At 45.0% G+C, this 26,633-nt stretch overlaps 2 protein-coding genes across 3 annotated transcripts in view; one reads left to right on the top strand and one right to left on the bottom strand.

Moving 5' to 3' along the window:
- Positions 1-52: 52 nt before the first annotated feature.
- lima1a (LIM domain and actin binding 1a) lies at positions 53-17,807 on the top strand. Its single transcript, XM_069526328.1, has 11 exons — positions 53-197; positions 3,442-3,609; positions 4,415-4,460; positions 6,874-7,284; positions 13,254-13,299; positions 14,209-14,288; positions 14,948-15,013; positions 15,109-15,166; positions 15,348-15,412; positions 15,902-16,035; positions 16,163-17,807. Exons 2-11 carry the CDS (start codon positions 3,485-3,487, stop codon positions 17,190-17,192), a joined length of 2,061 nt encoding a protein of 686 aa, XP_069382429.1. The 5' UTR covers positions 53-197; positions 3,442-3,484; the 3' UTR covers positions 17,193-17,807.
- Positions 17,808-18,203: 396 nt separating this feature from the next.
- The window catches only part of spryd3 (SPRY domain containing 3), a 47,284-nt gene continuing 38,854 nt past the window's right edge, over positions 18,204-26,633 (bottom strand). For both annotated transcript variants that reach the window (XM_069526329.1, XM_069526330.1), the window contains 3 exons: positions 23,812-23,931; positions 22,821-22,972; positions 18,204-20,586 (listed from right to left, as the gene is read on the bottom strand). In XM_069526329.1, the coding sequence (XP_069382430.1) occupies positions 20,452-20,586; positions 22,821-22,972; positions 23,812-23,931 (407 nt within the window). In that variant the 3' untranslated portion in view covers positions 18,204-20,451. The remainder of the gene's footprint in view (positions 20,587-22,820; positions 22,973-23,811; positions 23,932-26,633) is intronic.

Here is a 26,633-nt window from a genome sequence, read left to right as displayed (position 1 = left end):
GTGGTGAATGCTGCTTCCTTATTGGATGAGAGTCTGTAAATAGGGGCCATGAGACTCCTCCCACTTCTCCATTTGTTTAAAAGCTCCGGCGGAAACAGGTGAAAAGAAAAATCCAGGAGGAAACGAAGAGAAAGAAAGAGAGAGAGAAAGAAAGAAAGAAAGAGAGAGAGAGAGAAGATCCACAGAGACAATCACAGGTAGGACAATTAACAAACTTACTTCAACTGGAACATGGAGCTTCTTCTTCTTCTTCTGTTGAAATCTAACTTTCATGATTCTTCTTCTTCTTCTGTTGAAATCTAACTTTCATGATTCTTCTTCTTCTTCTGATTAACATCAAACATGATTCTTCTTCTTCTGTTTAAATCTAACTTTCATGATTCTTCTTCTTCTTCTGTTTAAATCTAACTTTCATGATTCTTCTTCTACTGTTTAAATCTAACTTTCATGATTGTTCTTCTTCTGTTTAACATCAAACATGATTCTTCTTCTTCTGTTTGAATCTAACTTTCATGATTCTTCTTCTTCTTCTGTTTAAATCTAACTTTCATGATTCTTCTTCTTCTACTGTTTAAATCTAACTTTCATGATTCTTCTTCTTCTACTGTTTAAATCTAACTTTCATGATTCTTCTTCTTCTTCTGTTTAAATCTAACTTTCATGATTCTTCTTCTTCTACTGTTTAAATCTAACTTTCATGATTCTTCTTCTTCTGTTTAACATCAAACATGATTCTTCTTCTACTGTTTTAATCTAACTTTCATGATTCTTCTTCTTCTGTTTTAATCTAACTTTCATGATTCTTCTTCTTCTGTTGAAATCTAACTTTCATGATTCTTCTTCTACTGTTTTAATCTAACTTTAATGATTCTTCTTCTTCTGTTGAAATCTAACTTTCATGATTCTTCTTCTACTGTTTAAATCTAACTTTCATGATTCTTCTTCTTCTGTTTAAATCTAACTTTCATGATTCTACTTCTTCTTCTTCTTTTGTTAAAATCAATCATGATTCTTCTTCGTCTGTTGCTGGAACTTTTTTCCTGCTGCTTCATTTGCAATCTGAACCTTGTGACATGAACAGAATCATTTTCATTATCAGAAGTATTTATCAGGACAGAACTTTCACTTAAGTATTATTCTTTCACTTATGTATTATACTTTCACTTAAGTATTATACTCACACTTAAGTATTATACTTTCAGTTAAGTATTATTCTTTCAATTAAGTATTATACTTTCACTTAAGTATTATACTCACACTTAAGTATTATACTTTCAATTAAGTATTATTCTTTCACATATGTATTATACTCACACTTAAGTATTATACTTTCACTTATGTATTATACTCACACTTAAGTATTATTCTTTCACATATGTATTATACTCACACTTAAGTATTATACTTTCACTTCCACACTGAGTCGGGTCGGAGGGACTTTGTTCTCTACAGTCTTAATATTATGACGTGTATATATTGTAGGTGTTGTGATTTGGTGCAGTACAAATAAAGTTAAATTGAACTTTCCTCAATATGTGATCAGTGATTATCAGTTTGAATCAATAATGTCAAACATTTGATGGTTTCAGCTTCTTACATTATATTAGTGTTTCTCAGTCTGAACAGAGGTGGATGAAGTATTCTGATCATTAACTGCAGTAAATGTATTCATACTGCAGTACTTTATGGTATTGTCACAAGTACATAACGAGTCCTGCTTTTAAGAAAAGAACATGAATAAGAATACATTTGTCCGACAAACCAGATGTGCTCAGTGCATCAGAAGTAAAAGTTCTCTTTCTGCAGAACTGTGTATTACAACAGTGTCAAATACTAAAACTGCAATGTGGTTTAATTTGAATGCATCTGGCATTAATTTTTAAATAACATAATATATGAATTAATCTATTTAATGACTAATCTGTTCAGACAAAGTTAACTTCCGCAAATGTGTTGATGGTCAAATATCTCAAGATTTGTCTTTCATCTATTGTATCAAAGAAAATCTGCACAAAAAATGATGATTAGTCAAATGTGGTAAAATATGAATCATTGGAGCTTTAACAGGTGAGAAAGTGTAGAAATGAGTCAGTCGGAGTGAGGCAGGAATATGTCACACTGGCCCACCCGCTGAGTGACGTGGACTCTTGTGTTCGATTCCCTGGAGGCTGCGTCGTCATCCACCTCATTCTGTGATTCACCTGAAGCGTGATGACATCTGTGCATCATCAGCTGACGACGCTGTGTGTGTGTGTGTGTGTGTAGTACAGTGTGTGCGGCCTCCAGACCTGAAGAGTTGAGAAGAAGCAGGTTGAGACGCGTCGTCGTTTCCTCTGTTCGACCTTTAACAGCATAAATACTGAACCTGTCGGGACCAGTCGAGCTCAGAGGGACCAGAACGAGGCCCAATGTCGTTCCTGAGGTTATGAGTTAATCCGACCATAAAAGGAATGAATAATAATTACATCAATGAATGACTCTCCTGACATTCATGGCTGTTAAATTAGAAAAGATGAGGCATAGATGCATCCAGTATGAAATATTACCGATGTCACTGGACATTAGCTAGACTTCATAAAATAAGACTCTGATAACAATCAATGGTGGAATGTTCACGTGATCTGGGAAAGTTCCTTGTTGTGAAATACTGGAAAACTGGTTGTGTTCTGCTCGACCATCACAACCCTGATTTAGTCTCCTTGGCGCAACAACAACGATACCGAATGCAAAACTACAGAAGTGGAAAAGTCCCTGATGTCCCACAGCAAAAGTGCGGATCACTGGAATGATTCCATCATATCAACACATGTCGGGAAAAACAGTCACAGGAACACGTCTGGTTTCGTGTCAAACTGAACCTGAAATAAAAAGTATTGTATCTGTTAACTAACGGTGATGATTCATCCTCAGTGTGTAGTTTTATATAATTTCATCTTGTATTAATGATGATGGATGAAGCGCGTTAATATGACGATGAATCGTTAAAGTGAGGTTTTAGGATGTTGTGAGTGGAAGTCGATGCAGGATACATGAGTGTGTGTTGTGAAAGTGTGTATGAGTGTGTGTTGTGAAAGTGTGTTTGTGAGTCGTCGGCTGCTGGTCGCCCTCGGGCCTCAGTCGGAGCTGTGTCACATGAGAACAGATGGTCGATGGCGGCGTGACGTCCTCTATTGACTCTGACTCAGCGCTGATGTGTAGTCGCTAAAATTGATTGATTTGTGGGTGAGGTTTTGTACGGACATGAAAGAATTACTGGCACCTTTTGATGTGAAGCTCATTTAACTGCACACAAAGAGCTGAGGGGGACATTTATTCATCAGAGGGAGACGGGAGTCGTAAAAAAGTGTAAAAGCTTCAGCAGCAGAGGAGACGCTGTGGAGAGAGTTTTCTCATCGTCCTCAGATTTGTTTTCTTTATTGACTCGTCCTCCGTCTCTCTCAGAGTTCTGGACGTCAGGACGACCGATCACTCGCACACAGCAAACATGGCCTCCGTCGCTCCCTTCAGCCGCAGGCAGTGGGCGTCCCAGTCACTGAGGGTCACCGCCAAGGAGATGTCCATCGTCTCTGCCCGGGGCAAAAACAACGCCATCGCGGAGCGCTTCTCCAAGTAAGTCACTCGTCAGCTCGACTCTCCGGCACTTTAATAATTCAGCAGCAGCCACTCAGCAGATCAGCCTCGGTCTGTTTTCCTCATGCGGCGCCGCTGCCGCTTTTCTCTTCTACTTTTCTGATTAGAAACCAGGTCACGACGCTTCGTCTCCAATGAGAAATGTGACGATCGCATCGTGTTCGTGTCGTCGTTTCTGGGTCACAGACTTTACTGAGTGAACTCCACGTGTCACGTTACTTCTTTCTGAACCCAGCAGGTGGTGGTTCGGATGATTCCGCTGTATTTACTCTGTCTGACCACCAGAGGAGCCAGTGCTGCTGCGGATAACGAACTCACACTTTAAAGGTTCAGTGTGTAAAATATAGCGACATCTAGTGGTGAAGTTTCATGCTGCAGCTGAATACCCCTCCCCTCCCCCTCCAAAGATGACAGAGAAGCTGTGGTAGCTTCAGTTGTCATAGAAACTCAAAAGGTTTAGTTTGAGCTACTGGAAAAAAAAACATGGCGGCCTCCGAAGAGAGGACCCGCTCCTGATGTAAATATAAAGTATTTAAATATAAAGTATTTAATATTAAAAGGTAAATTCTAGAGTAAAGAGAATTCCCACAATTCAGATGGAACGCACTAGTTAAAACATCACTATGATTATTTTATGTTTAATTCAATGGATCCATTTTAGTTCAGTCTCACACACTGGACCTTTAAATGAATTAATATGATGACCAGATGCTCCTGATTCTTTTTGTCTGTGGTTATTTTCCCGTCTGTCGTCTCATTCACCGTCCGTCCCACGTGTCCTCAGGTATCAGATGGCAGCGGAGGAGGGAAATGCAGAGAAGAAGAAGACGGTGAGTGTGAAACGTGTCACAAACATTTACTCGTTGATTGCAGTAAATGTATTAATACTGCAGTATTCTGTGGTACTATTACAAGTCCTGGATTTAAGAAAAACAAACTGTTTCACACACACACACACACACACACACACACACACACACTCCAGCAGTGCACCGAGAGCTCTGGTAAAAGTAGATGAGGAACAATGGCATCTGCTGTCGTGTGGTAACAAGACGCCTCCGACCCACCTGATCTGTGTGTGTGTGGGGTAGGGGGGGGGGCTAAGACACACCCTCCTACCCCAGGTTGTCTGGCCTGTAGCAGCACACACACACTTTCATGACGGAAATGTCTGAACACCTCTGAACGGTCGATCTGGTGGTTTATCGGTTTAGTTTCAGTCGCTGGTGGAAACTTTGATTAGAGGCTTAGTTTTTATATTTATATATTAATGACGTCTGTGTCCATTAAAGTCCCTCTTACATATCGATCACAGCATCAGGTGATTTATGTACCAGGTCTGTTTCTCTAAGAACTTTACTGGACTCTGTATTTTTCTTATAAATGTGTATTTGTGTCTCTGCACCGGCGCCTCCCTGTGGCTGGAGGCATCATGTTGTTGGGTTGCCTGTCCCGTCATAGTGAACACGATAAGTCAGATTTGTTTCAAACGTTTCTGGATTTAAGGATGAAATGATTTAAGCCCTTTTTTTTAATATCAGAAATACACAAAGGGAACTTCATCACATCTGGAACAAACATTCACTGAGACTCGTGGATGATCCGATTAAAACTTGGTGATCAAAGTTTACACACGACCTCACGGAAACTTGTTTTTGGCCTCTTGAAGGAATTTGTTGAACTTCTGATCGGTTGTCTCTTGGACTCAAACATTAACCGATGTGGTTGAGGTATGAGGTTCCTGTTACCTCACATGAACATTAGTGTGATGTGGAACTCTTTGACCCTGCAAGGTTCAGCATAGTGTGAAACACTAGATGGTGATATGAGCCACGTTCAACCCACAAATGAAGACGTAGAGAAGGAATGAGAAAGTTTAACTCTGGGATTTTTCACGGCTCCAGTTTCATGAGTAAACGTCTGATATCTGAGTCCTGAAGCTTTCATCAGTTTCAGTCCAGCTGCTTTAGTCTCTGAGAGAAGTTTCTCTCGCTCTGTTTAGGTTTCTCTCTCTTTTACCTTTCACTCATTTCCTGTGTTTTCGCTCCTTCCCTCACTGACGGTCTCTGTTTCTGATTTTCTCTCCCGCCCCTCGTCCCCTTCACTCCCTCTGTTTCCTCCCTCTCCGGGTTGTAGGGGGTGGGCTGCTGACTTCTCTGATCACTTCTCAAGTCTCTCACATCTGGGACGACTTGTAGCATTTCCAGCCGGTCAGCAGACACACATGCACACGATCGCACGACGCCGACTGGACAGCCGGGTCGTCCTCCTGTCTCTCAGGTCTTCAGCTCTCTACTCTGACAGTAGGAACAGTGTGCAGCTGTTTGCAGGTTTGTGCACGACGAGCTGCTCTTTGTCTTTGGTGCAGTTGTTTCTCTTCACTTCGTCTTTTCCTCTTCTACCTGAACGTTTCCTGACTCTGCAGAACGCTGTAGTTTAAGTTGAGTTTGGTTTCTGTGGTTTTTCAGCCTCTTGCAGTCGGAGGTTGAGGTGGCCTGAGACTTTGATGAGGAAATGAAAAAGAGAACGTCTTCATGTCTCTGACTCTTTGTATCTGTAGGTTTCTCACATCTCTGTTTTAATCCTCCCTCATCCAAACTCTTTCTCACATGTCCGACTGTGAAGTTGAAGCTGCTCGTTACTTTACTTTAGTTTATGTGACGGATCATTGAACATCTTTGCATTTATCGATTGGTCGACTTCACCTCGAGTTGCGGAAGTTCTGGTTATTTTTCACTCGTTCTTTGTCTTTTTTTTTTTAAGCTACGTAATCAATTTAGTTTCTTGTGTGAAATAAACTAAATACCAATGTTTGGTTGTTGTGTTTAATGGATCAGTCGTTTGACAGGATATTAACTTTTTCAGAATCATTTAATGTTCGAAGCCTTTTTAAATTTTCAACTAAAGTTTGAAGAATCGAGACGAAGCTTTTCAAATCTGACAATTTGCTGATTTTCTTTATTTTTTATATTATAATTCTCATTGCATTGGCTGATGAGCAGTCAGTGTTTCTGCACGTTTATTTTTAAATAAATAAGAAACTGCACCAAAGTCTCAGCTTAAGTTTGAATCTTTGTATGAAACCTTCTCAGGTGAGTTTATGAAACGACCCGAACTCTACATTTTCAAGAAGAAGCTGAAAGTCAAACTCTGAGAGACACAAATAATCAAATGCAGAGTAACAGCCTCTTTAAACCAAGCCGCGGGATCTGTGTGATAATAACGGCTGATTGTTCTCCGCAGGCTGCAGCACCTCTGCCCTCGGCGCTGCGCAGCGGGAATCTAAGTGTTTTAAAGAAACGCTGGGAACAGCAGCAGCAGCACAGAGCCCAAACGCAGGAGGCCACGCCCTGCGGCCCCGCCGACCCTCAGACCCCCGTCAGCCAATCTGCGGGCCCCAAACCCTCGCGCAGGTCACCGTTACAGAGCCGCTCCGACACCTGGAGGAGATCCACCGAGCCACGGGAGCAGGACACCGAGCCACAGCCCGAGATCGGTGAGGAGCAGCCGGACCTGACGGACATGGAGGCGCCGCCGAGCAGAGCCACTGAGGAGCTGGAGGCTGGAGCCGAAGTGCCTGAGTGTGAGAAGCCCAGCGTCCCCCTCACCAGCCTGAAGAGGATGTTTGAGACGGGAGAGAGCCCGAGAGACCAGGTTAGTTCTTCTTCTTCTAATCTGCTCTGTGGGGACCGAGCAGGAGTTTGTCTCCATGGAGACTCACAGGAGAGGAACTAAGTACATCCACTCAAGTACTTTAGTTGAGTACAGTTTTGAGGTACTTGTACTTTACTTTAATTTCTATGTCCCTTACTCCACCACAATCCAGAAAACCTATTTTTACTTTACTAATATAATTATGATATTCTGTAAAACTCTAAAGAAGCATGAGGTCATCTAGTACTTTTACTTTTGATATTGAAAGTAGATTTTGCAGATAATCATTTTATACTAACGTCAAATCTGGAATCAAAGTGTTTCGAACAGTTGAAACCTTCACGGAGATTTATTTATTAGTTACGACCGAACCTCATAAACTTTTATTTTGGTCATGTGCGTGTTTCTGCGGCTGTGACTTTGTGCCGCTGATGATCCGCGAGTGAACGATGCGTCGAGTCTTTAGTTCCATCGCAAACTGAACTGGATCCTGATTCGTTTTAGTTTGAGAGGGGGAAAAAAAAAGCTTGTTCTCAGAAGAGTCGGAGCTGTCATGCTTCAGTCACATGGTGCAACCTCACTATCCTTCATCTCATCACACACTCAGCTGACTTGCATATCCTCTCAGTGAGCGGCTCTGCTTCACGCTCCTCGGGGCAGCTAATTGTTTGTGGACCATAAAGTCGGAGGCCTTTGACGTCCGGTCATGTATTTCCCCCGGAGGCGTATCAAATGTAAAGTGCTCGTACTCGAGGTGTGACACGTTAACAACGGCCACGCTGTGCCTCCTGCACACAGAGCGTCCATTTACCACAGAGGGAACATTACAAGTCATTATGAGGCTTTAAAAAGCTCAGAACACTGATGATTCACTGTGGAACTGACCCAGAATCAGCCTCCTTATCGATTCACTGCACATGTTCCCAAAGAAAAACATCAGCCGCCTCTACAGCTCCTCTCAGGCCGCATCCAAACAGCCTTTTCAAAATAAAACACGAGCGCTTTGGCTCAGAATCACTTTTGATCCAGCAACACGCCTGGAAACACGCATCACATGACATCAATGTGCCGGTGCCAATAGAATAACTTGAGTGATTCTCCCTGACGTGTTCTGCTCTGGTAGCTGAGGCTGGTTTTTTTTGTTTTTTTCTCTATGAACGAGGTCATGTGATACGAGTCTGACGAATCAGCCAAAGCCAAGTTGTGAAGGAAAAGACAAAATCAGCGAGAGGTTGTGAGTCATCGTTTCCAAACATCTCAGTTTCTTCGTTCCCGGAGTTTTCAAACTAAAACGGCAGCGTTTCCAAACTGTAGCGTCTCTAAAAGGAAAAACTCCGGAGGCTCCTGTTCTCACATGCAGCTCCTCTCTGGAGTTCAGTGCAGGTCGGAACATGTTCTACAAAGGTTCACGTCCTCAGTAACACACACAGACGATAAGTCAGACTCGGGCTGCTCAGATTCTACTCGTCGTCGTCGGAGAGTTTTTTTGTTGTTGTTTTGTTTCATGAGATTTGTTGAGAATAAGAGAAAAACTGAACATCAGAGTTCATCCTTTAAACGTCAGCTGGCTTTTGTTGAGATTTCCTGAGACCCAGAGTCAACACAGGATCGGATCCTGGCAGAGAAACGTGGTGAAAACATTAGAACGTAGATTTTTCCAGCCCCCCCCCCCCCCCCCCCCCCCCCCCCCCCAGCACTGACCTCCTAATGTGAGCGTTTTAAGACTGAGATCAAGCGGCGCTCTGAGGAGGTCGGGGGATTTTTTTTTTTTTTATGACGTGTTGCATAGTTTTCTTTCTAAAGGAGGAATTGTTTGGGGAATTGAACAGTAAAATAAGATCCGTCCAGTTCCACAGACTCTGACTCACAAGAGGCTCCAGTGTGGAGCTGCTCCTCTTTGTTGAGCCTCTTCACAGGATGATGTAATGCTGCAGGCTCATGACTGCAGACAGCTGATCTGACCGTCTCCCCCGAGGCCTCAAACCCCACCAGCCCACCCCACCCGCCCCATAAATCATCCCCCTGCTCCACTTTCTGCTCCTCACCTCCTCCTCCTCCTCCTCCCCCTCTTCCTCCCACACACGGTCAAATACCTCCACCTCCACGTTGGCCTTTCTCTTCGGGGCTCAGTGTTCCGTCCACTCTGTTCCACACTGAAATGTCTCAACTACTTTCAGATGGTTACGTTTTCTGCAGACGTCCAAACCAAGAGGAATGTTCCGATCAGATTTTATTTGTATAGACGATATTCACAGATCACGAGATCTCATCATCATCATCATCATCATCATCATAAAACCAAGTCCGAGGGTTCGTCCACAAAATAACAACATTCACAACATGACGAGAGAAGACTGACTAAATGATGAAGACTGACTAAATGATGAATATTATTATTCTATTGTTTTTAAAACGATTCATAAAGTAGAAACACATTTAACTGCCTCATTAAGACACACCCCCTGCTCCATCCAAATAATGCCACGCCCCCTCTGTGCCGGGAAAACATGCATCACCAGACACAATGAAATTAATGGGCCCCCCCCCCCCCCACAGCTCACCCCCTCCTCTCCCACTCCCCCCCTCTCCCAGCACCAGCTGCTCCTCCACCACCCACTGTCCCGATGACTCCACCCCCCCCCCCTTCCAACTGCCGCTGTGACTTAACTCACCCATCTGTAACACCCCCCCCCCCCGTAGTCATCCCCACCTTCATTTGGCCACACCTCCCTTTGTACAGCCCCCTCAGGAACACCTGCTCCCCGCCACCCGCCCCCTTGGTCTCCCCCCCCCCCGAACCCCTCTCCAGAGACCCTGGTCTCCCCCCCTCGTCGGGAGTCAGTCTGAGCCTCTGTGTCTCCTCTGGAGCTCGTCTCCCTCGGAGCTGCCTCCTCCTCAGTACCTCCTCTGACTCCTCGTCTTATTTTCTGGGTCTTAACTTCACGAGAGGTAACTATGACGTTTTCATTCACACGTTCATGTTGTTTCACTTCCTGGTTCAGTGATTCTGTCTGAAGCAGCTTCTCAGAGAACTTCATGAGACGCTCCTTCATTGTCTTCTGATGGACGGAGTCGCTCTAGAGGAACAGTTTATATTTCTAATCACTCTGGACGTTGATGTCTCTGTCTTCTATCTTTGTTTGAGGAAGGTGTGTGTGTGTGTGTGTGTGTGTGTGTGTGTGTGTGTGTGTGTGTGTGTGTGTGTGTGTGTGTGTGTGTGTGTGTGTGTGTGTGTGTGTGTGTGTGTGTGTGTGTGTGTGTGTGTGTGTGTGTCCAGTTGAAGTCAGTCTGAGCGGGAGCTTTAACTGTATCAGGATTAGCAGCAGATTCTTTGTCTCGTGCCACTGATCCATCGTCCTGAGATCCCGCCTGCCCTCGTACGGCCCGACGGTTTGTTTACACCCCCCCCCGTCATCAACCTAATCCACCCTCGGGCAGATCCCTTCTTAAAACCACTGTTTCTTTTGTTGTGATTTAGTCTGTCAGTATCAGGCTTCATCCCAACGTCTGTGTTTGTGAGCTCTGGTGAAGAGCTGCCGGAACAGAAGTTTACAAACTGATCTCGTTTGGAAACGATGACGCAGACACTCTGTTTGCTGGTTGGTTCTTTAAGGTCACGACGTATTCTTCGTCCGGCTGGAAGGAAAAACACCCGTGTTACTGACGCTGTTTGTATGAGGAGGCGAGATGTTACACCAGCACACGCCCAGTGAACGAGGGGTCACGTGTTCTTCCTCCGATGCAAAGTCGAAACACTCGGACGGAGATTGTTTTTTTTCTGAAAAGTCAAAATGAGACTTAGACACCGAACCAAACTTAAAGCAACACGATGCTCATCTGCTCTCGGCTTTACACAGGCTCCCCCTACAGGTGGGAGGAGGAATTCACTGCATTTGTCGACAAGCTGACGGAGAAGAAACAGAGAAACCTCAGAAACCAAAGAACCAAGTCGACTGACTGTTTTCTGAATTGCTCAGTAAAAGTTTGCTCATAAACTCAAGTGCAGATGAACGATGTGTAAATATATAAATAAATACATATATTTGTATATGACTCGTGTACTGAGGTACCTCTTCCTACCAGGTCCTAGTTTGTCCATTTTTTTTTTTTTTATATCTCAGGATGATGCTCTTCACTTTGAAATCATCAGAGACTTGTGATGGACAGAAATCACTGAACCATGATTCACTGATGAGCAGGAACTTGTCTGAACGTTGTGAAACAGCTGCTGTGTTTTCTGTTGTGAAATCGTCCTTCACCTGCCGACGCCTGCGGACTCTGTCGGGGGTGGGGTGGGGGGGCGGCGGCCTCCACCAGGCGGCGAATCTAAAGAGACGGAGATGAAATGGTTTTGTTTTCAGATCTGTCTTCTTGCAGATCGACTCTTTAATCGTGTGTTGGTGCCTCGGTGAAGTCGAGGCTGAACGAGTGGAAGCGTCGGTTGTGTAACGGTGGAACAGTGTGTGTGTGTGTGTGTGTCGGACGCAGGCATCGACCTGACGGTGTGGGTGTGACGGCTCCGGGAGAGTTTAGACTTGTCAACTGAAAATAACACAAACATGAGATAATTCAACTTTCATCAGCTTGAAATCCTGCAGCTCTGAACACGAACACGTTCCAGCAGTTTGCTGTTTGTTTTAGATCGTGGCTCTGCAGTGAATCTACATCTGATCTGGGATCTTCACCTGGACTCGTTGACCTTTGTTGAAGCCAGTGGATCATTTTCATTAGTTTCATTCTTCTTCAGTAAATCGTCCACAGACACTTCAGCGGCTCCGTCACTTATCATTCAGTTTAAGATCCTCCCTGTTGCACCGTCAGGCTCCTTCGTATCCGACAGATCGACTCCATCCGTCCTCTGACGACTTAAAGCGACGCATCTACAGACTCGAGGTGTCCGAGGTCTGGAGACACAGTCGTGTGACGTCCGTCTTTAAACTTCGCTGATTCTGTGGAATCACTCAAAAACCAGTTTAACGGTTCATTTGAAGTTGAGTTTCCTGTCACGTGATTTAATTACGTCCAATATTCACGCTCGTTAGCTCAGGCTTTGGTCTCTACCAACTTCTGAGGGAAACTCCTCAGCTGTGTGTGTGTGTGAGTGTGTATGTGTGTGTGTGAGTGTCGTCTTCTTTTGTGCTGACAACAGCCTTGAAACCAAAACGAGCTGCGAGACGCTGAGAGTGAAGATTTTCTGTGGATTCATCACTTCTCGCTGTTCCAAACTGTTTAAACAGGCGTTCAGCAGATTTATTCACCAGCTTCATTCATTTCACTGTTTGTCTGTTTAGTGTGTTTGTGAACTTTGTGACTCGTGTCTGTGAAAAGTTCAACACACACTAACTTTAGTGTCCGTCTCTCTGGTGACGTGTTGTTGATCATCAGCTCAAACCATCATACATGTGATGAACATATGTTCACACACACACACACATGTAAGTATCTGGTAGTTTCTCGTGCACGTCTCGTGTCTGCTCCCTTGTGTTCTGTTGTTTGGCGCGTCAGGTTTTCTTTTTCTTTTTGGTTCTTGATGGTTTGAAAACGAATCTCGTCCGAAGCCAGAAATCTCTGAACCATCGATTATGTTTTTTTTTTAATAGTTTTCAGGTGAATTAATAGAATTTACAGAAACAGTGACATGATCTGTTTGTTTTGTGGCCGACTGTGAACAGACGGAGTGTGTGTCTCAGACTCCGTCTCTCTGAGCCCATAAGGGGATTAAAGTGATTTGGACACACACACACACACTCACACACACACACTCACACACACACTCATTTTGTTCATCCATCTGCACTTCATCACCCTGATGGACACGAGTGTTTCTTCTCTGTTTGCTCCACTGACTGAAACATGTGAGACTTTGTGTTGTGTTTTAAAAAAAAAAAAAAAAAAAAAAAGCTTCCCATGACACATGAAGTTGTTTTTTACTTTGACTTATGTCGACCTTGTTGTTGTTGTTGTTGCAGGAGTCCAGAGAACAGACGGGCGATAACATGGAGCAGCTGCTAGGAGGTACGGTTTGTTTGTATGTTTCATGTTAGAGATCTGAAGCTTGTGTGTGACACTGAACAGGCTTCATCCATTAAACCCTCAGACTCTCTTCTCCTGGATCTAAAGATTCTGAAAACATGAACATCCAGTTTTTCAAAATGTAATTTTATTCTCTCAGCAGTTAAATCTCCATGTGTGATGTCACTGATGCACCTGAGTGTATTACAGATGTTTTCAAACACGTTAAACCTACAAATATATGAATACAACCTTTTTATTATGTTCTTCATTTCAAAGCTTCTTTAATTATTATTGTTTATGAACAATAAGATAAATTACAGGAAGAAGTTAAGGGTGTGGCTCTTTTAGCATCTTTATTATTCATAATAATAATAATATATAATAAACTCAGACTCGTTAGTCAGCGGTAAAGTTGAGGTTGCGAGTCCTGGAAACGTCCTTTCCAGAAAATGGAAAAAAGCTCTGGAGTGATGAAACCAGCGTGATCAGCTGACTGCTTCAGAGAGAGAGAGAGGGAGGTGGGACGGAGGGAGGACGCACAGGAAGAGACCAGCTCCGGTTTCCATTCGCTCTGCACACGACCCCTGACCTCGTGTTCCGGTCCGACGCCTGAATGTCCGATGTGTACAGTCTCTGCTCCGTCAGAACTGGAGTCAGTGAAGGGAACGGAACACATCAGGAATGGGGACTCGTGAAAATCAGAATTCATTCAACTTCCTGTGAAAATAAATTACTGAGATAAAATAAAACCGGAATTTCCGTCCATTCAGTTTTAAAGAGAAAATCCCCAAAGACAAAGTTTCCTCATCGAGTCCACGACACCGTGAACAAGGTTTGATTCATGTGAATTCATTTAAACTGTGTCTGTGTGTGTCTGTGTGTGTGTCTGTGTGTGTGTCGTTGGACCAGATGGAAGTCTTGCTGAGTCCACTCCTCTCCGGGACAGGATGGCTCTTTACCAAGCTGCTGTCTCCAAACAGGACGTCGCTGTGAGTCACTGTCTTATCACATATTATTATAAAGAAACTCCGACTGGGTTCGGCCCGGGAGCGTGGGGGGGGGGGGGGGGGGGGAGGGGGCGGCCCGGTGCCTCCAGTCTCATTTAGGCGTCTGTGTAATAAAACCATTGAGCTGAAGTCTTTATATAAATATATAGATTTTATAGATTTTAGTTTTCAATTGTAACGAACGATCATATTTTTTAAAGAAATCAATTTGAAATCAAAAAGCAGTTTAAATTAAAAAAGCACAAAAAAAACAAAATAAAAGGAGAATTCTGTAAAAAAATAATAAGTGTCAGAATCGAGTTAAAAATGATGCCATCGCTTTGCATTATGGGAATTGTCTGACCCTGAATTTATTTATTTTTTTAAATTGAAACTTTTAAACTTTAACTCCCGGAGACTGAGAGTCTGGATCTGATTCCGCCTCCTCCGCTCCGGCGCTGAAGCTTTCAAGGTGACTGCTTCGTGCTTTCGTCCAAATCCAATCAACCAAACCAACTTTGCAGCCGCGGCCAAGATGAGGCTCATCTGAGCGTCAAGAGGCCACAGGCAGCGAGTCAGAGTCAGAGTTCAGAGTTCAGAGTCAGAGTCTGAACGAGGAGTCGTGTGGGAAGAGGGTTGAAATATCTTTGTTTGTCTCTCAGAGCGATCAGCTGGACACGTTCTGTGGGAAGCAGAAGGAGAACGTCCCTCCGTGCTCTCTGGACCTGGTGAGGAAACAAACAGCGTCACGACGGCGTCAGCTCAAGTTCAGACGATTCAAATGATCATAATTAACACGATGAACGTCTCCTCCTCTCTTCAGGTTCAGAGTCCAGAGTCCGACGCAAACGGCAGGAAAGCTTTGACAGCAGAGAGCAACGGTGACTTTCCACTCTTCATCAGAACCTTCATCCATAAATTATAAATGTTTTAAAAGAGCAGGAATCTCATTTATTCATATTTACTCTTTGGAACCTGTGACGTTATTAAACGTGGAGACAGCTCCCCCTTGTGTTCACAACGTGTCGGTGCCTCCTCTCATCCTGCTCTCTGATCCCTCAGGTTCCGGTCCTGGCACCCCGGTGTCGTCCAATCAGAGAGACTCGTCTCAGCCCAAGACTCCCAGAGTAAGTCCCCCCCGCAGGAACATGGAGACAGTGTCCTCCTTCGCTCGCTGAGATCTCTGTGACTCTGCTGAGAGGGTTCGATCTCCTGTGAGAAGAAGTGACGGAGTCTCAGCTTCAGCTGAATCGGCTGCAGACAGTTGAAGAGTGAAGCTGAACTGAGATCAGTTCAAAAACACTGAGACGTTATTAAGAACCAAGAGTTTATCTCCGATGTTCAGCAGCGAACTTTAGAACATGAACTCTGAACAGTTCTGTGGATTTGTTACAGCAGCAGCTCCTCTGGTTCAGGAAGCAGAGGATCATGGGTAACATCCAGCGTTCAGTTGTGTTTTTAGTTAATTGACTAATTGTTTTTTTTATCCAAATGAAATTCATCACTTGAACAGAGTTAACCACGTGTGGCTGCAGGGGGCGCTGCTGCTCAGTTACACGTTGTAGCTTTTAACGCGCACGTTCGTGTCGGTGACAGATTTTGGTTTTCGTGCGCAGAGCTTCCGGCCGCCGGTGAGGGAGAGCTGCGTGACGTGTCTGAAGACGGTGTATCCTCTGGAGAGGCTGGTGGCCAATCAGCACGTTTACCACAGCTCCTGCTTCCGCTGCTCGCACTGCAACACGAAGCTGAGGTGAGGCCGGGCTCAGAGATCCCCAGTGAACTTATTTACACGTCGGGTCGAACTGAGATAAGAAAAGTTTGAATCAACTCGAACATGGTTTTCCGTTCGGTCACTAACTGCATCGTCCTCTTTCCAGCTTGGTCAACTACGCCTCCCTGCACAACAACGTGTACTGCAAGCCGCACTTCAGCCAGCTCTTCAAGGCCAAGGGCAACTACGACGAGGGCTTCGGCCACCGGCCCCACAAGGAGCTGTGGGAGAGCAAAGGCGACGCCGGCGAGTCCTCGCCGCCGAAGATCCAGAGCTCCGCCCCGACCTCCGACCTGGAGAGCCCCAGTGTGGAGGACTCCCCTCTGGCTAAAGTCAACGTTCTGATGGCCACGATGGAGGCTCTGGGTCAGGGGTCGTCAGAGAAGGCCGACAGACCCACCGAGGCCCGCCGACTCAAAATCTCCTGGCCGCCGCGCACCGAGCCGGAGGAGGGCGGAGCGACCGCAGAGGGCGGGTCTGCTGGTAAACCCATCAGAGCCAAGTGGCCCCCAGAGGAAGACTCCGCCTCCTCACCCACAGAACAGGCCAGAGAGACGTCCTGTCTGCGCCGCAGCTCCTCCCTGAAGGAGCGCAGCCTCCCCTTCACGCTGGCGACCAGTCCGGACTCCAGGAAGCAGAGTTCACCTCCTCCTGCGGAGGAGCAGCTCAGCCCTGAGCCCTCCGGCATGGAGCTGCAGCTCGGAGGCGGCCAGTCGCCCGACGGCCAAACGCCCACCGAAGACAACTGCGTCGACATTCACACCAGCTCAGGGGAGGAGGAGCAGGAGGGGGAGATGAAGAGCGAAGAGGTGACCGAGCATCATGTCGCCCAGGAGGAGGAAGAGGATGCTCTGGGAGGAGGAGCTGAGCAGCAGGAGGAGGAAGACGAGGGGGAGAAGATGGAGGAGGAGGAGGAGGAGGAAGATGTCGGCGTGTTGGAGGAGATGCCAACAGAGGCCGTCTTGTCTCCTGAGGCCGAGGTGGAGGTCAGCAGGTCGTCCCAGGACGTGGGATTCTGGGACAGCGAGGAGGTGGATGATAAAGAGGAGGAGGAGGAGGAGGCGGCGCTGACAGTGGAGGAGATGATCAAAAGAAACCGGTTCTACGAGGAGGAAGAGGAGGAAGAGGATGTGTGAGCCGACAGGTCGACAGCCGAGAAGACTTTCAGAACTTTTTCAGACGATTTCTTCTTCTTCTTCTTCTTCTTCTTCTTCTCCTCGAGTCGCTGCAGCGTCGAGCTCTTTCTTCTGCTTTCGTGCCTCTTCACACATTCATAGTTTTTACTGTCGCTCCGGCATGATTAGTTTTTTAAGTGAAATATTTAAAACTACATGTTGTGAATATTTTTAGAACAGAAAAGGTTGTGACCTGTTGAATACACATTTTAATTGTGCGTACGTTAACTGTTGTAATAATTCAGTGTTTTCTTCGGCTGCCTCTCGATCTGAACACCAGCTACGTGGTCTTATTACGCCAGGAAGTGGGAAACTCACTCGTCACTTAAGAGCAAAGTTAAGGGTCAAACTCTGAAGCCGCTCAGCCCGAACCCCCCCCCACCCCCACCCCCCAAAACATTTCCTGTTTTTATTAACGACGGGTTTTCAGTGGAAAATAAATCCGTCACTTTCTCTTCAGTTGCCATGAAAAAAAAAAACCTTGTTTTGCATCGTGTATCTGAATCATGATCTTTTTAAAATCAGGGACCAAATCTCCAGAACTTCTACTGTTTGAATAAATTGTTATTTACTAAACATGTTGTGAGTTTGTGTTTGTTCAGATTCACGTTAACGAGCGGTTGTGTAGGTGAATTTGTTCGGATGTAGTTTTTTTTTTTTTTAAAGAGCAAAGATTTTTCTTTCACAAAATCTGGAATTTCAATGTTGCCCTTTTTTAATTTATTTTTTTAGTTCTTTAATTTCATCAGGAAGAAGCTCGAGGCGACAGTCATCACATTTAAACATTTCACAAACTACAAAAACGAAATACGACAAAGACACGATGAGAAAAACAAAGAAATTCAGTTCAGTTTGACTTTGAGCTTCTTCTCTCTGGTTTCAAATCGATTTCCAAAACTTAAACCAACAGAATGAAATCAACGTCTTCACCCTTTGTGATCAGAGTTAGAAATAAAACGATGCACAGCGTCGTTACTTTACTGAACTTTATTAATGATCAAACATTTACTGAACAAGGCCTTAATAGTGCAACGTCAACAAGGCCGGAGCTTATTATCATCATCATCATCATCATCATCATCATCATCGTCACAGGACTGAGGAGGTTAAGAGACGCTACAAAGATTTTTAACCAGATTCTTTTCTAATTTGGTTGAAATGAGTCTTTTCTTTTGTAAACTGAGATTCTGAGTAAACTTAAACACGAGTGACTTTAATACCCTGAACGTAGCTGCGGACCGAACGTCCACATCGGTGTCACATTAATATCTTTGCACTGTCTAGCTTCAGTTTTACAGTTCAGACGTGTACACGAGTCTCTATCCAGCCCTGCAGGAGAAGAACACACTGATTTACACTTTTTTTTTTTTTTTTTAAACATATTTCATCGATGGCTCGAAATCAAACGCACAACAACAGCTTACAACAACAACATACAAACTCCAGCAGATATGTGATTCAACAGTTAAACCCTGTGTCGTGATTATTCAGCATGTTAGCGTTACAGGATCCTGGTGTACGAGTTTGTCTACATGCAAAAATAAAAACCCTAGAAGAACCTGCTGTGTGCGCCTCCCAGGGAGGCGGGAGGAGCTGACCGTGAAGGATTCGATGAAGGTTTTGGTTTTATCGATTCGGCTGAAACATTAAAACAACGGTGATATCGTTCCCTTTAAAACACAAGACGAGAGACAATCGGACTCTTTTAACTTAACCAGCGAAACAACATTATTCTAACTTTACAGGTAAAAGAGAGAAAATAGAAAGAGAGTGAACCGTCGACGTGTCAGAACAGCAGTGACGGTATGATCCAATTCAACGGCTTCGACACGAGTGAAGGTAGATTTGACTTTCTGGGTTGTGTATTGATAACGGAGACACCGCAGCCTGGTCACGTCTGTCCTGAGCGATCTGATCGAAGCGTTCAGCCCCAACGTGTCAAACGTGAACGTCCGTCCCCTCAGCTGACGCCTCTGACCTGCTGCAGTCTCACAGTGAATCCAACATATTCCGACTCAGCTCTCTCTCATGCCAACACACACACACTCACACACACACACACATCTGTAAACTCAGGGTAAAAACATTTGGTCTCTGTGAACAGGAACGTGTTTCATAAAAGCGGGGAGGTGAGATCTGATCGTAAGTGTTCACAGGAGACGCATCGAGGACATAATGAAATGTTTTAAAGGCGCGGGTCGAACCACTTGTGCTCAGATCTCTCGGGACAGATGTAAAACCAGGTGTGAACGAGGTCACTGATATGGCTCTGGTGTGTTCTGATGCATTGGACTGTATCATACCGGAAGCGGTTCTGTTATTTTGTCCACCCACTGTTTGCACGTGTCCCCGGTCTCCACGTCACATTGTCAAAGTGCAAAAACAAAAACACACGCTCCCTGAACCTTTGACGTAGATAAAAGATCAATTTAAATTGCGTATTTTGCAGATTGTAGAAAATATTCCTGATGAGACTAGAAAAATATTCACAAATCTACTCAGCCACTCTGAGGAAACGTCCGATCGGATGCTGCTCGGGAGCAGAATCTCGTGTTTGGTTTGTGATTAATAATCCTCCGCGTGAATGAGATGAAGCAGCAGCTCCCTGATCGCTCACCGGGGGGCAGCGTCACCCAGAGAGAGGAGCCAGGCAGAGAGAGAGAGAGAGAGAGAGAGAGAGAGGGAGGGAGGGAGAGAGGGAGGGAGGGTCTGTCACCTGAAACATAAAGTGCCAACAAGCTCTGACTCGGCACAACTGTTGGCCTCGCTCTGCTTCGCTTTGGGGTCGTGACAAACTAAATAACAGAAGTGAGCCAGAGCCCATGAGCAGGATCTACCAGCTCCGTGTTTCAGAGACGAGCCGCATGCAGGAAGAGGGGAGCGGACGACAGCAGTGCAGATTGCATAGAATTAACAGTTCAGCGTCTCTCAGGAGTCGCCTGCTCCTGGACTCTGCACACTGCCACCCAGGATCTCTCTCTCTCTCTCTCTCTCTCTCTCTGCTACCACACGACCAGGAGGAGGCTCTGGTCGAGTTTTTCTGCTTACGATTGTGTGTTTCTTATATAAATAAAAGCCGGGTGGAGCGACGTGCATGTGTGCAGCTGATCTGCGTGGGTTCTGGTGAGTGTTAGCAGCATGCTAGGCTACGGTGGGTGAGCTCTACAGCGCAGCCAGCTGTTTGCAGGGCGTCACGGGTCCACGTCCTCGACCCCCCGGCTCAGCCGCTGAGAGGATGCAGATCCACCTTCACCTTCTCGCCGCTGCTCAGCATCCCCACGGTGGGATAGAGGCCACCAGGGGGCACCGCCATCTCCCTCCGGCCCATCAGCTTGCCGTTCCTTGTGAAGAACACCTGCGGGAGCACAGGGGGGCGACAGCGAGTTCAGACAAACAAACCCAAAGCTTGAAGTGAAGGTAAATCCTCGGAGGAATCAGTCACGAAAGACAAGTCTTACGTAACGACTCTTAAACAAACTTCATCCGAGGACTCGATGTGCCGGTTGTAAACAAGAATTATGTGCAGGTAGGATACTGTTAAGTCAATAGGTGACATTGTAAAGTCCGTCTTCTCGTGGGGGTGAAAAGTCAATGTTTACAGAACGCGTCTCCACTAAATCAGCGAGTGATCAAACATCATCCAGCTGTTCTCAAAGGAACACCAACAAGCTTTTCGATGCTAATTCCCGAGGGCTTCGCTCCAAGTCTGAAAACAAATAGTGACACACTAGGAACAACAAGACAAGCACAGTGAAGTGTGCGTCTTCAATTAATCCGTCTGAGTCACACATCAAACATTCACTGTGCCACCCACTCCCGAAAAGAAAGGCTCCACCGCTGCTCACCTGCTGGTGGAGGTGTGCGACTGGTTTCATAGGTTGGAGCAACACACACTCACACACGTGCAGCCACGCCCATAGTGGCCCTCTGTGATGTTGTGGAGCGTTGCACTGTGGGTAAATGTGTCCTGCTGGATAAATATTGACAAATCCCTGGATTATGGTTCAGCCTCTTCCTTCTCACCCACTTGGGTTTCAGCAGCGTGTAGCTGCAGCAGCGCTGTGAAACCCCACCTGCACATTTTCTCAGCAGCTTCGACTCGAGACGAAGCGAAACCGGAACAATTAAAAATAAATAAATAAATAAATAAATAAACTAAACGTGGTTAATTTCCCGCTCAACAAAACGTAGAATTAGAATTCTGTCGGTGGAGGTTTTTACCAGCAGGAGAAATATCCGCAGAGCTTCTCAAAACAAACATCATCTGAATAAAATTAAAACTTAAACCCTGAAACTAAAGTCAGTGCAGTTCGAGTCTATGTAAGAAAAGTTCCGAGGCGCATATGAGGTCACAGTGACGCTGTAACAGATAATCAGGAGTGATTCTCTTGTTGATTCACAACAACCTGAGGTTACGTGACCTTGACCTTTGACCTCCAACATCCATCAAGTTCATCTTCGCATCCAGGAGGACGAGCACGTTTTTATTCTGTTCTTCATTAAGTCGTGCGGATTTTCTCTTTTGTGGACGAGACCCCTGAACGCCTCAGGTCCGTGCGTCGCAGTGAGGTCGGGCGTATGTGTGGTATATTTAGATCCACGGTAACGGGTCCCGCAGGAGCCGTGTTACGGCAGAATATGAAAGTATTCATTATGATGCAAGTCTCTGGGGTTCCTGCTTTTATAAGTCATGTGAAATAAATGCTGTAGTCCTGCGGAGTGTTGCTCTGCAGGTAGAGCTGCCAAAAACAAGATTAATATATGTTAAAGGTACCCAGTGGAGGTTCTGAACACCGTGGAGCCATAATGTTTTTACAGGTGGGTCTCTGGGTGGTTGTTCTCATGCGCACACACACACACACGAGCACATGCGTGAACAGACACATGTAAAGATAGTCCACTGATCTACAGATGCTGGTGATGCACTAAATTAGCAGATTTGTAATTGCGTGAAAGAATCTGTTAACGTCTCGTGAGATTTGAAGATGAATCCGCAGATAAATAATCAGGTTTTCATCAACTCTGACGACGAGGTTTTGTTTTTTCACATTCGATTCTTCAGCCTCTCGCAGAAACCACCGTGCAGCTTTCAAGACAATACTCATACACATCTTTTTCCCTGTTCGGATACTTCACATATTATCACAGGATTATAACGACAACTGCAACGAGAGCCGGAGGAAACAACCCACGAGACGTGCCGCCCTCCCCACCTCGTTTCTCCGCCATATTGCGTCCTGTCAACACCACATGCGCAATGCATGATGGTATTTATTGCTCGGTTGTAGAGTAGTTTTCAAGATGTACTGTGGGATGACAAGTCATTGATTTCAGACACAGCCCAAGTTTCTGATTTTTGTCTGCTGCACTCACACTATCACACAGAATCAAAGATTATAAAGTCGTCCTGCGACTCCATAATATTCTAATTATATTATAATATAAGTTTCACAGCTGTTTATTCTTAATTTGATGAATTAACTGAGTAAAAGTGGAATTTATTCAGATGTAACTGGAGAAGTTTTGTAAATACTGTTCATCACACTGGATGAAATATAGAACATATAATATAAAGTCAGTATTTCTCACCATGACCTTCCTTCCCTCCTGTCCCTGCTCTGCCTCTTCCCCGTCTTCTTCTTCCTCCTCCTCTTCCTCCTCTTCTTCGTTGAGGTACAGGACGTTCTGGACGCCTGCAGGACCCGGACGGACCTCGGGCCGATCCCAGTCGTCCACGTCACCTGAGGACAGTAAACAGAGCGCGGGCGTTCACACAAGAGCAGAGCACAGGTGACTGATTAAATACCAGGTTAGAGAGTTCAGACGTTTTTCACAAAAGGAAATGTTGAGTGTTGTTTGAAGCGTCTGGTGGAGGAAGTACTCAAACATTTTACTGAAGTAAAAGTACAAATAAATAGACAAAGACGCACCCAAGTGCAGGTAGAAGTACTCGCCACGTGTAGCCTATCAGCTAATGGAACAGTCGACTGCATCTCTGCTGTATATTTGATTCAACACAAGAATAATAGAAACTAAAGAAGCTGCAGATGATGAAAACATTTAGTCAGATTTATTAAAGCCGGAGTTTCAGCCTCCTCTGAAACTATTTTAGAAGTTTCCTCTTCACCCGTGACCCCGCTGATGCAGGAGGCGGAGTCTAACGTTAGCTGCTGGGTCTGATTGGATCAGCGTATAAAAAAAAAGATGTACAACATCGCACTGTTTAAATTCAGTGGAGGAGAAAGTACAGATATTTGCTGATGTATATTTAGAAACGTAGTGAAACCACCTGAGAGTAGAAACGTTAAGTATTTATCTTTCATGGAAAAGATGGAGGATGAGAGCTTCACCTGTAGGTGACTGCTCCGTGCGGGCGGGGGGGTGGGGGGGGGGGACTTTAGTTAATATCCAGTTTCTTTCCAAACGCAACACAATGGACCTCTGTTAAGACCGAATGTTGCAGCAACTGTCTTATGCTAAACCACGATAATTAGGGTGAAGAGCGAAACCTCCCACGAACACGTCAAGCGCTTTTAATGAGTGACAACATAATTCTACCACCTGAACCCACTGCTCTCACCTTCTCCGTCCAGGATGTAGTCTCGTGGGAACATGATGCCGCAGCCCATGATGTCGCCTTTGATGCAGCGAGGGCCAAAAGCGTCGCCGACGCCGCTGCCGTGAAAGATCTTCCCATCATCTGTTCGGGGGAAGAGGAGAAGACGAGAACTGAATTGTGTTGTTATTAGTTAAATTAAACTACATGATGCAACTGTGTGGGTGAACCTGCGAGAGAGGTTTCTGCAACAATCTTTCACAATCGAACCTGCCGACGTTCGAAAGTCTGATGAAGAACCAAGTGAGCAAAGAGAGGCGGGTTTATTTGTTCAGCGCCTTCTAACAATCAGACAATTCAAAGAGCTTTCAATGAGATTTAGAATCAGGACGAACTGGAAAAGCAAAATAAGACGATACACAAAAAAAAAACTGAGAGTAAAATTAAAGAGAGTTACAGAGAGAATCAAAATCTGTTTAAATAAAAATTTGTAATTTATTAAAGGTCAAACCAGAAAGTCCTCTGACTGATTCAGGGAGACCCAGAGTTCTTTAAAGTTCTCTAACGATTCATTATTATATTACGTCATTAAATATTTCCTGCAGTACAAAAACAATAAATCCTAAGAACAGAATGAATTGAGTGAACGTGACCTGGATCAGGTGAAGTTAGTTTCTTAGAAGAGGATTAGATTCGTTATCAATCGTTATAAGATTCATTCGATGCTCGTTGGTAAAGTGAAGAAGTTTCACCAAATCTACAGCAACTCCTCCTGCAACTAATCAAAAGAAAAATCATCAGACTCAAGTCGGCGACAGTAAATCTGATGAAAACATCTCTGATCCACTGTAACGACTGTGTAGTACATACAAAAGTACACACAAGAAAATATCCCATTGAGTTTAAGAGTTTTTTGTCCCACTGCTGAGATTAATGTAAAGATAATGTGTTTACCTGTCTAACATGTGCACGTGTAACGCAGCACTAACATACAGGACATCCGGACATTCCAGTCAGACGATGATGTGTAAAGGTGAAAGCAGGCCGAGTTTAAAAAACACTTCTCAACCCCCCCAACGGGAACAAAAAAAAAAAAAAAGTAAAAGACATCGACAACATCCAAAGGAAATCATCAAAACAACACATCGCTGCAGCGGAGAGAGACAACAATGAGGGAGAAAAAAAAAAAAAAAAAAAGGGCAAAAGAAAAACATGACAGAGGTAGACTGCAGACGAGCTCTCCTCAAGCGAAGCGGCGTGGCTGCTGCCGGTAAATATTTATGGAGTTGTCATGGGACCCGTCCCCGGCTCAGGATACTGTTTAAACAATCTCTATCTGAGCACCAGGAGGGAGACGGAGACACTGTATTATTACGGCTCCCATGCGGGCCCTTGTCACAACACCACACACCAGGCAAACAGCGGAGCCACGCCGGCACCGGGGCAGCGCGGCTATAAATAGCAGAGGTCGTCGGACAGTGACACAGACGCCGGCTGGAGGTGAGCTGGGCTGCGGACGTCCAGGTTTGGGGCCCGAAGGACGGAGCCAGTTCAACGTAGGAAAAGCCTGGTGAAGAGCTGGAGGGATGTTTGCCACTGGAGCAACTTTTTGTATTCATGGATTCAACCAAACTTTATGGATTAACCAAACTCTCAAAAAGACAAAATTACTTTAAAAAAATTATTTTATTCACGCTCGAAACTTTAATCTTCACTTTCACAGAGATGTTTGAAAACACAATCTCTGGTGTTCACGGTTTCTTTAGTGAGTGTCTGGTATATCTACAAACATCTGTCTGTCTGTTGATCTGTCTGTCTGTCTGTCTGTCTGTCTGTCTGTCGATCTGTCTGTCGGCCTGTCTGTCTGTCTGTCTGTTGATCTGTCTGTAGAACAACGGTTCATCTTATCAGCTTCACACTCAACATTAATCAAAATGGGTCAAACAGGAGTCCAGCGCTCCGCAGCCGAAATTCACTGGAGTTAAAAATAACACTGATAGCATCTCTTCCTCTTTAGCGACGTGTCTTCAAAATAAAAGCACAACATCTGTTTTGTTGTCGTAATACTTTACACACCGAGCCCGAATAACAGACTTTTTATTTTGGAAAGTTGTGAACTTGAAGTTGTGAGTAATGTGTCGGCCGTGTGACAGATCTCTGAAATACCGTCGGTTCGGTGAATCAACTCATACACGAAACCACACACGTGAACAGTAATAGAGTTCAAATCTCCACTGCAGACAAACCAGGTAGAGTGAAAAATCTCTGCACACAAACAATAAAAAGTGACAGTGGACTTTGGACGACGCGCTCGTGAAAAGGAATAATTCTGACGTAGCATCGACGCAGACAAACGGCAACACGGTCTGGAGCCTGCAGAGAAGACGGTAACTTCACCGGCACCATGAACCTGAACTGAGACTCACTCGTCACCACTTCATCCTATAGAGATAAATACTGAAATATACCGTTCGTGATCCTGAGAGCTGAGCTGTATACGATACATCGACAGCTGCAAATGGAATTTATAGTAGATTCTCAGGAACGTGCAAATCTCACGTATGCAGGAGGGGAGGGGGGGGGGGGGGGGGAGGAGTGGAATCATGGAAGAACAAAAATATTGTGTCTTAATTTTTCATGTTTTAGGAGTCTGTGAAGTCATTGTTCCCTGGGCAGGGAAGCCCAGTCTTTTCCAGACAAACTCTCATGTTACGAGAAAACCTGTTTTCCTATTCCCAGCTGGTGTCGGTCCTCAGCCAGGTTCTCCGAGCTGCTCCTGCCCTCTCCTCCTGTGGGCCCGGCTCCAAACCCTACGATCTGATCCGGTGCTTCACCCTCTTCACGAA

Source organism: Paralichthys olivaceus, chromosome 6 (assembly GCF_024713975.1).
Source record: "Paralichthys olivaceus isolate ysfri-2021 chromosome 6, ASM2471397v2, whole genome shotgun sequence".
Classification (NCBI taxonomy): Eukaryota; Metazoa; Chordata; class Actinopteri; order Pleuronectiformes; family Paralichthyidae; genus Paralichthys; species Paralichthys olivaceus.
Note: the sequence above shows the minus strand (reverse complement) of the source record. Positions and strands in the feature narration are given on the sequence as shown.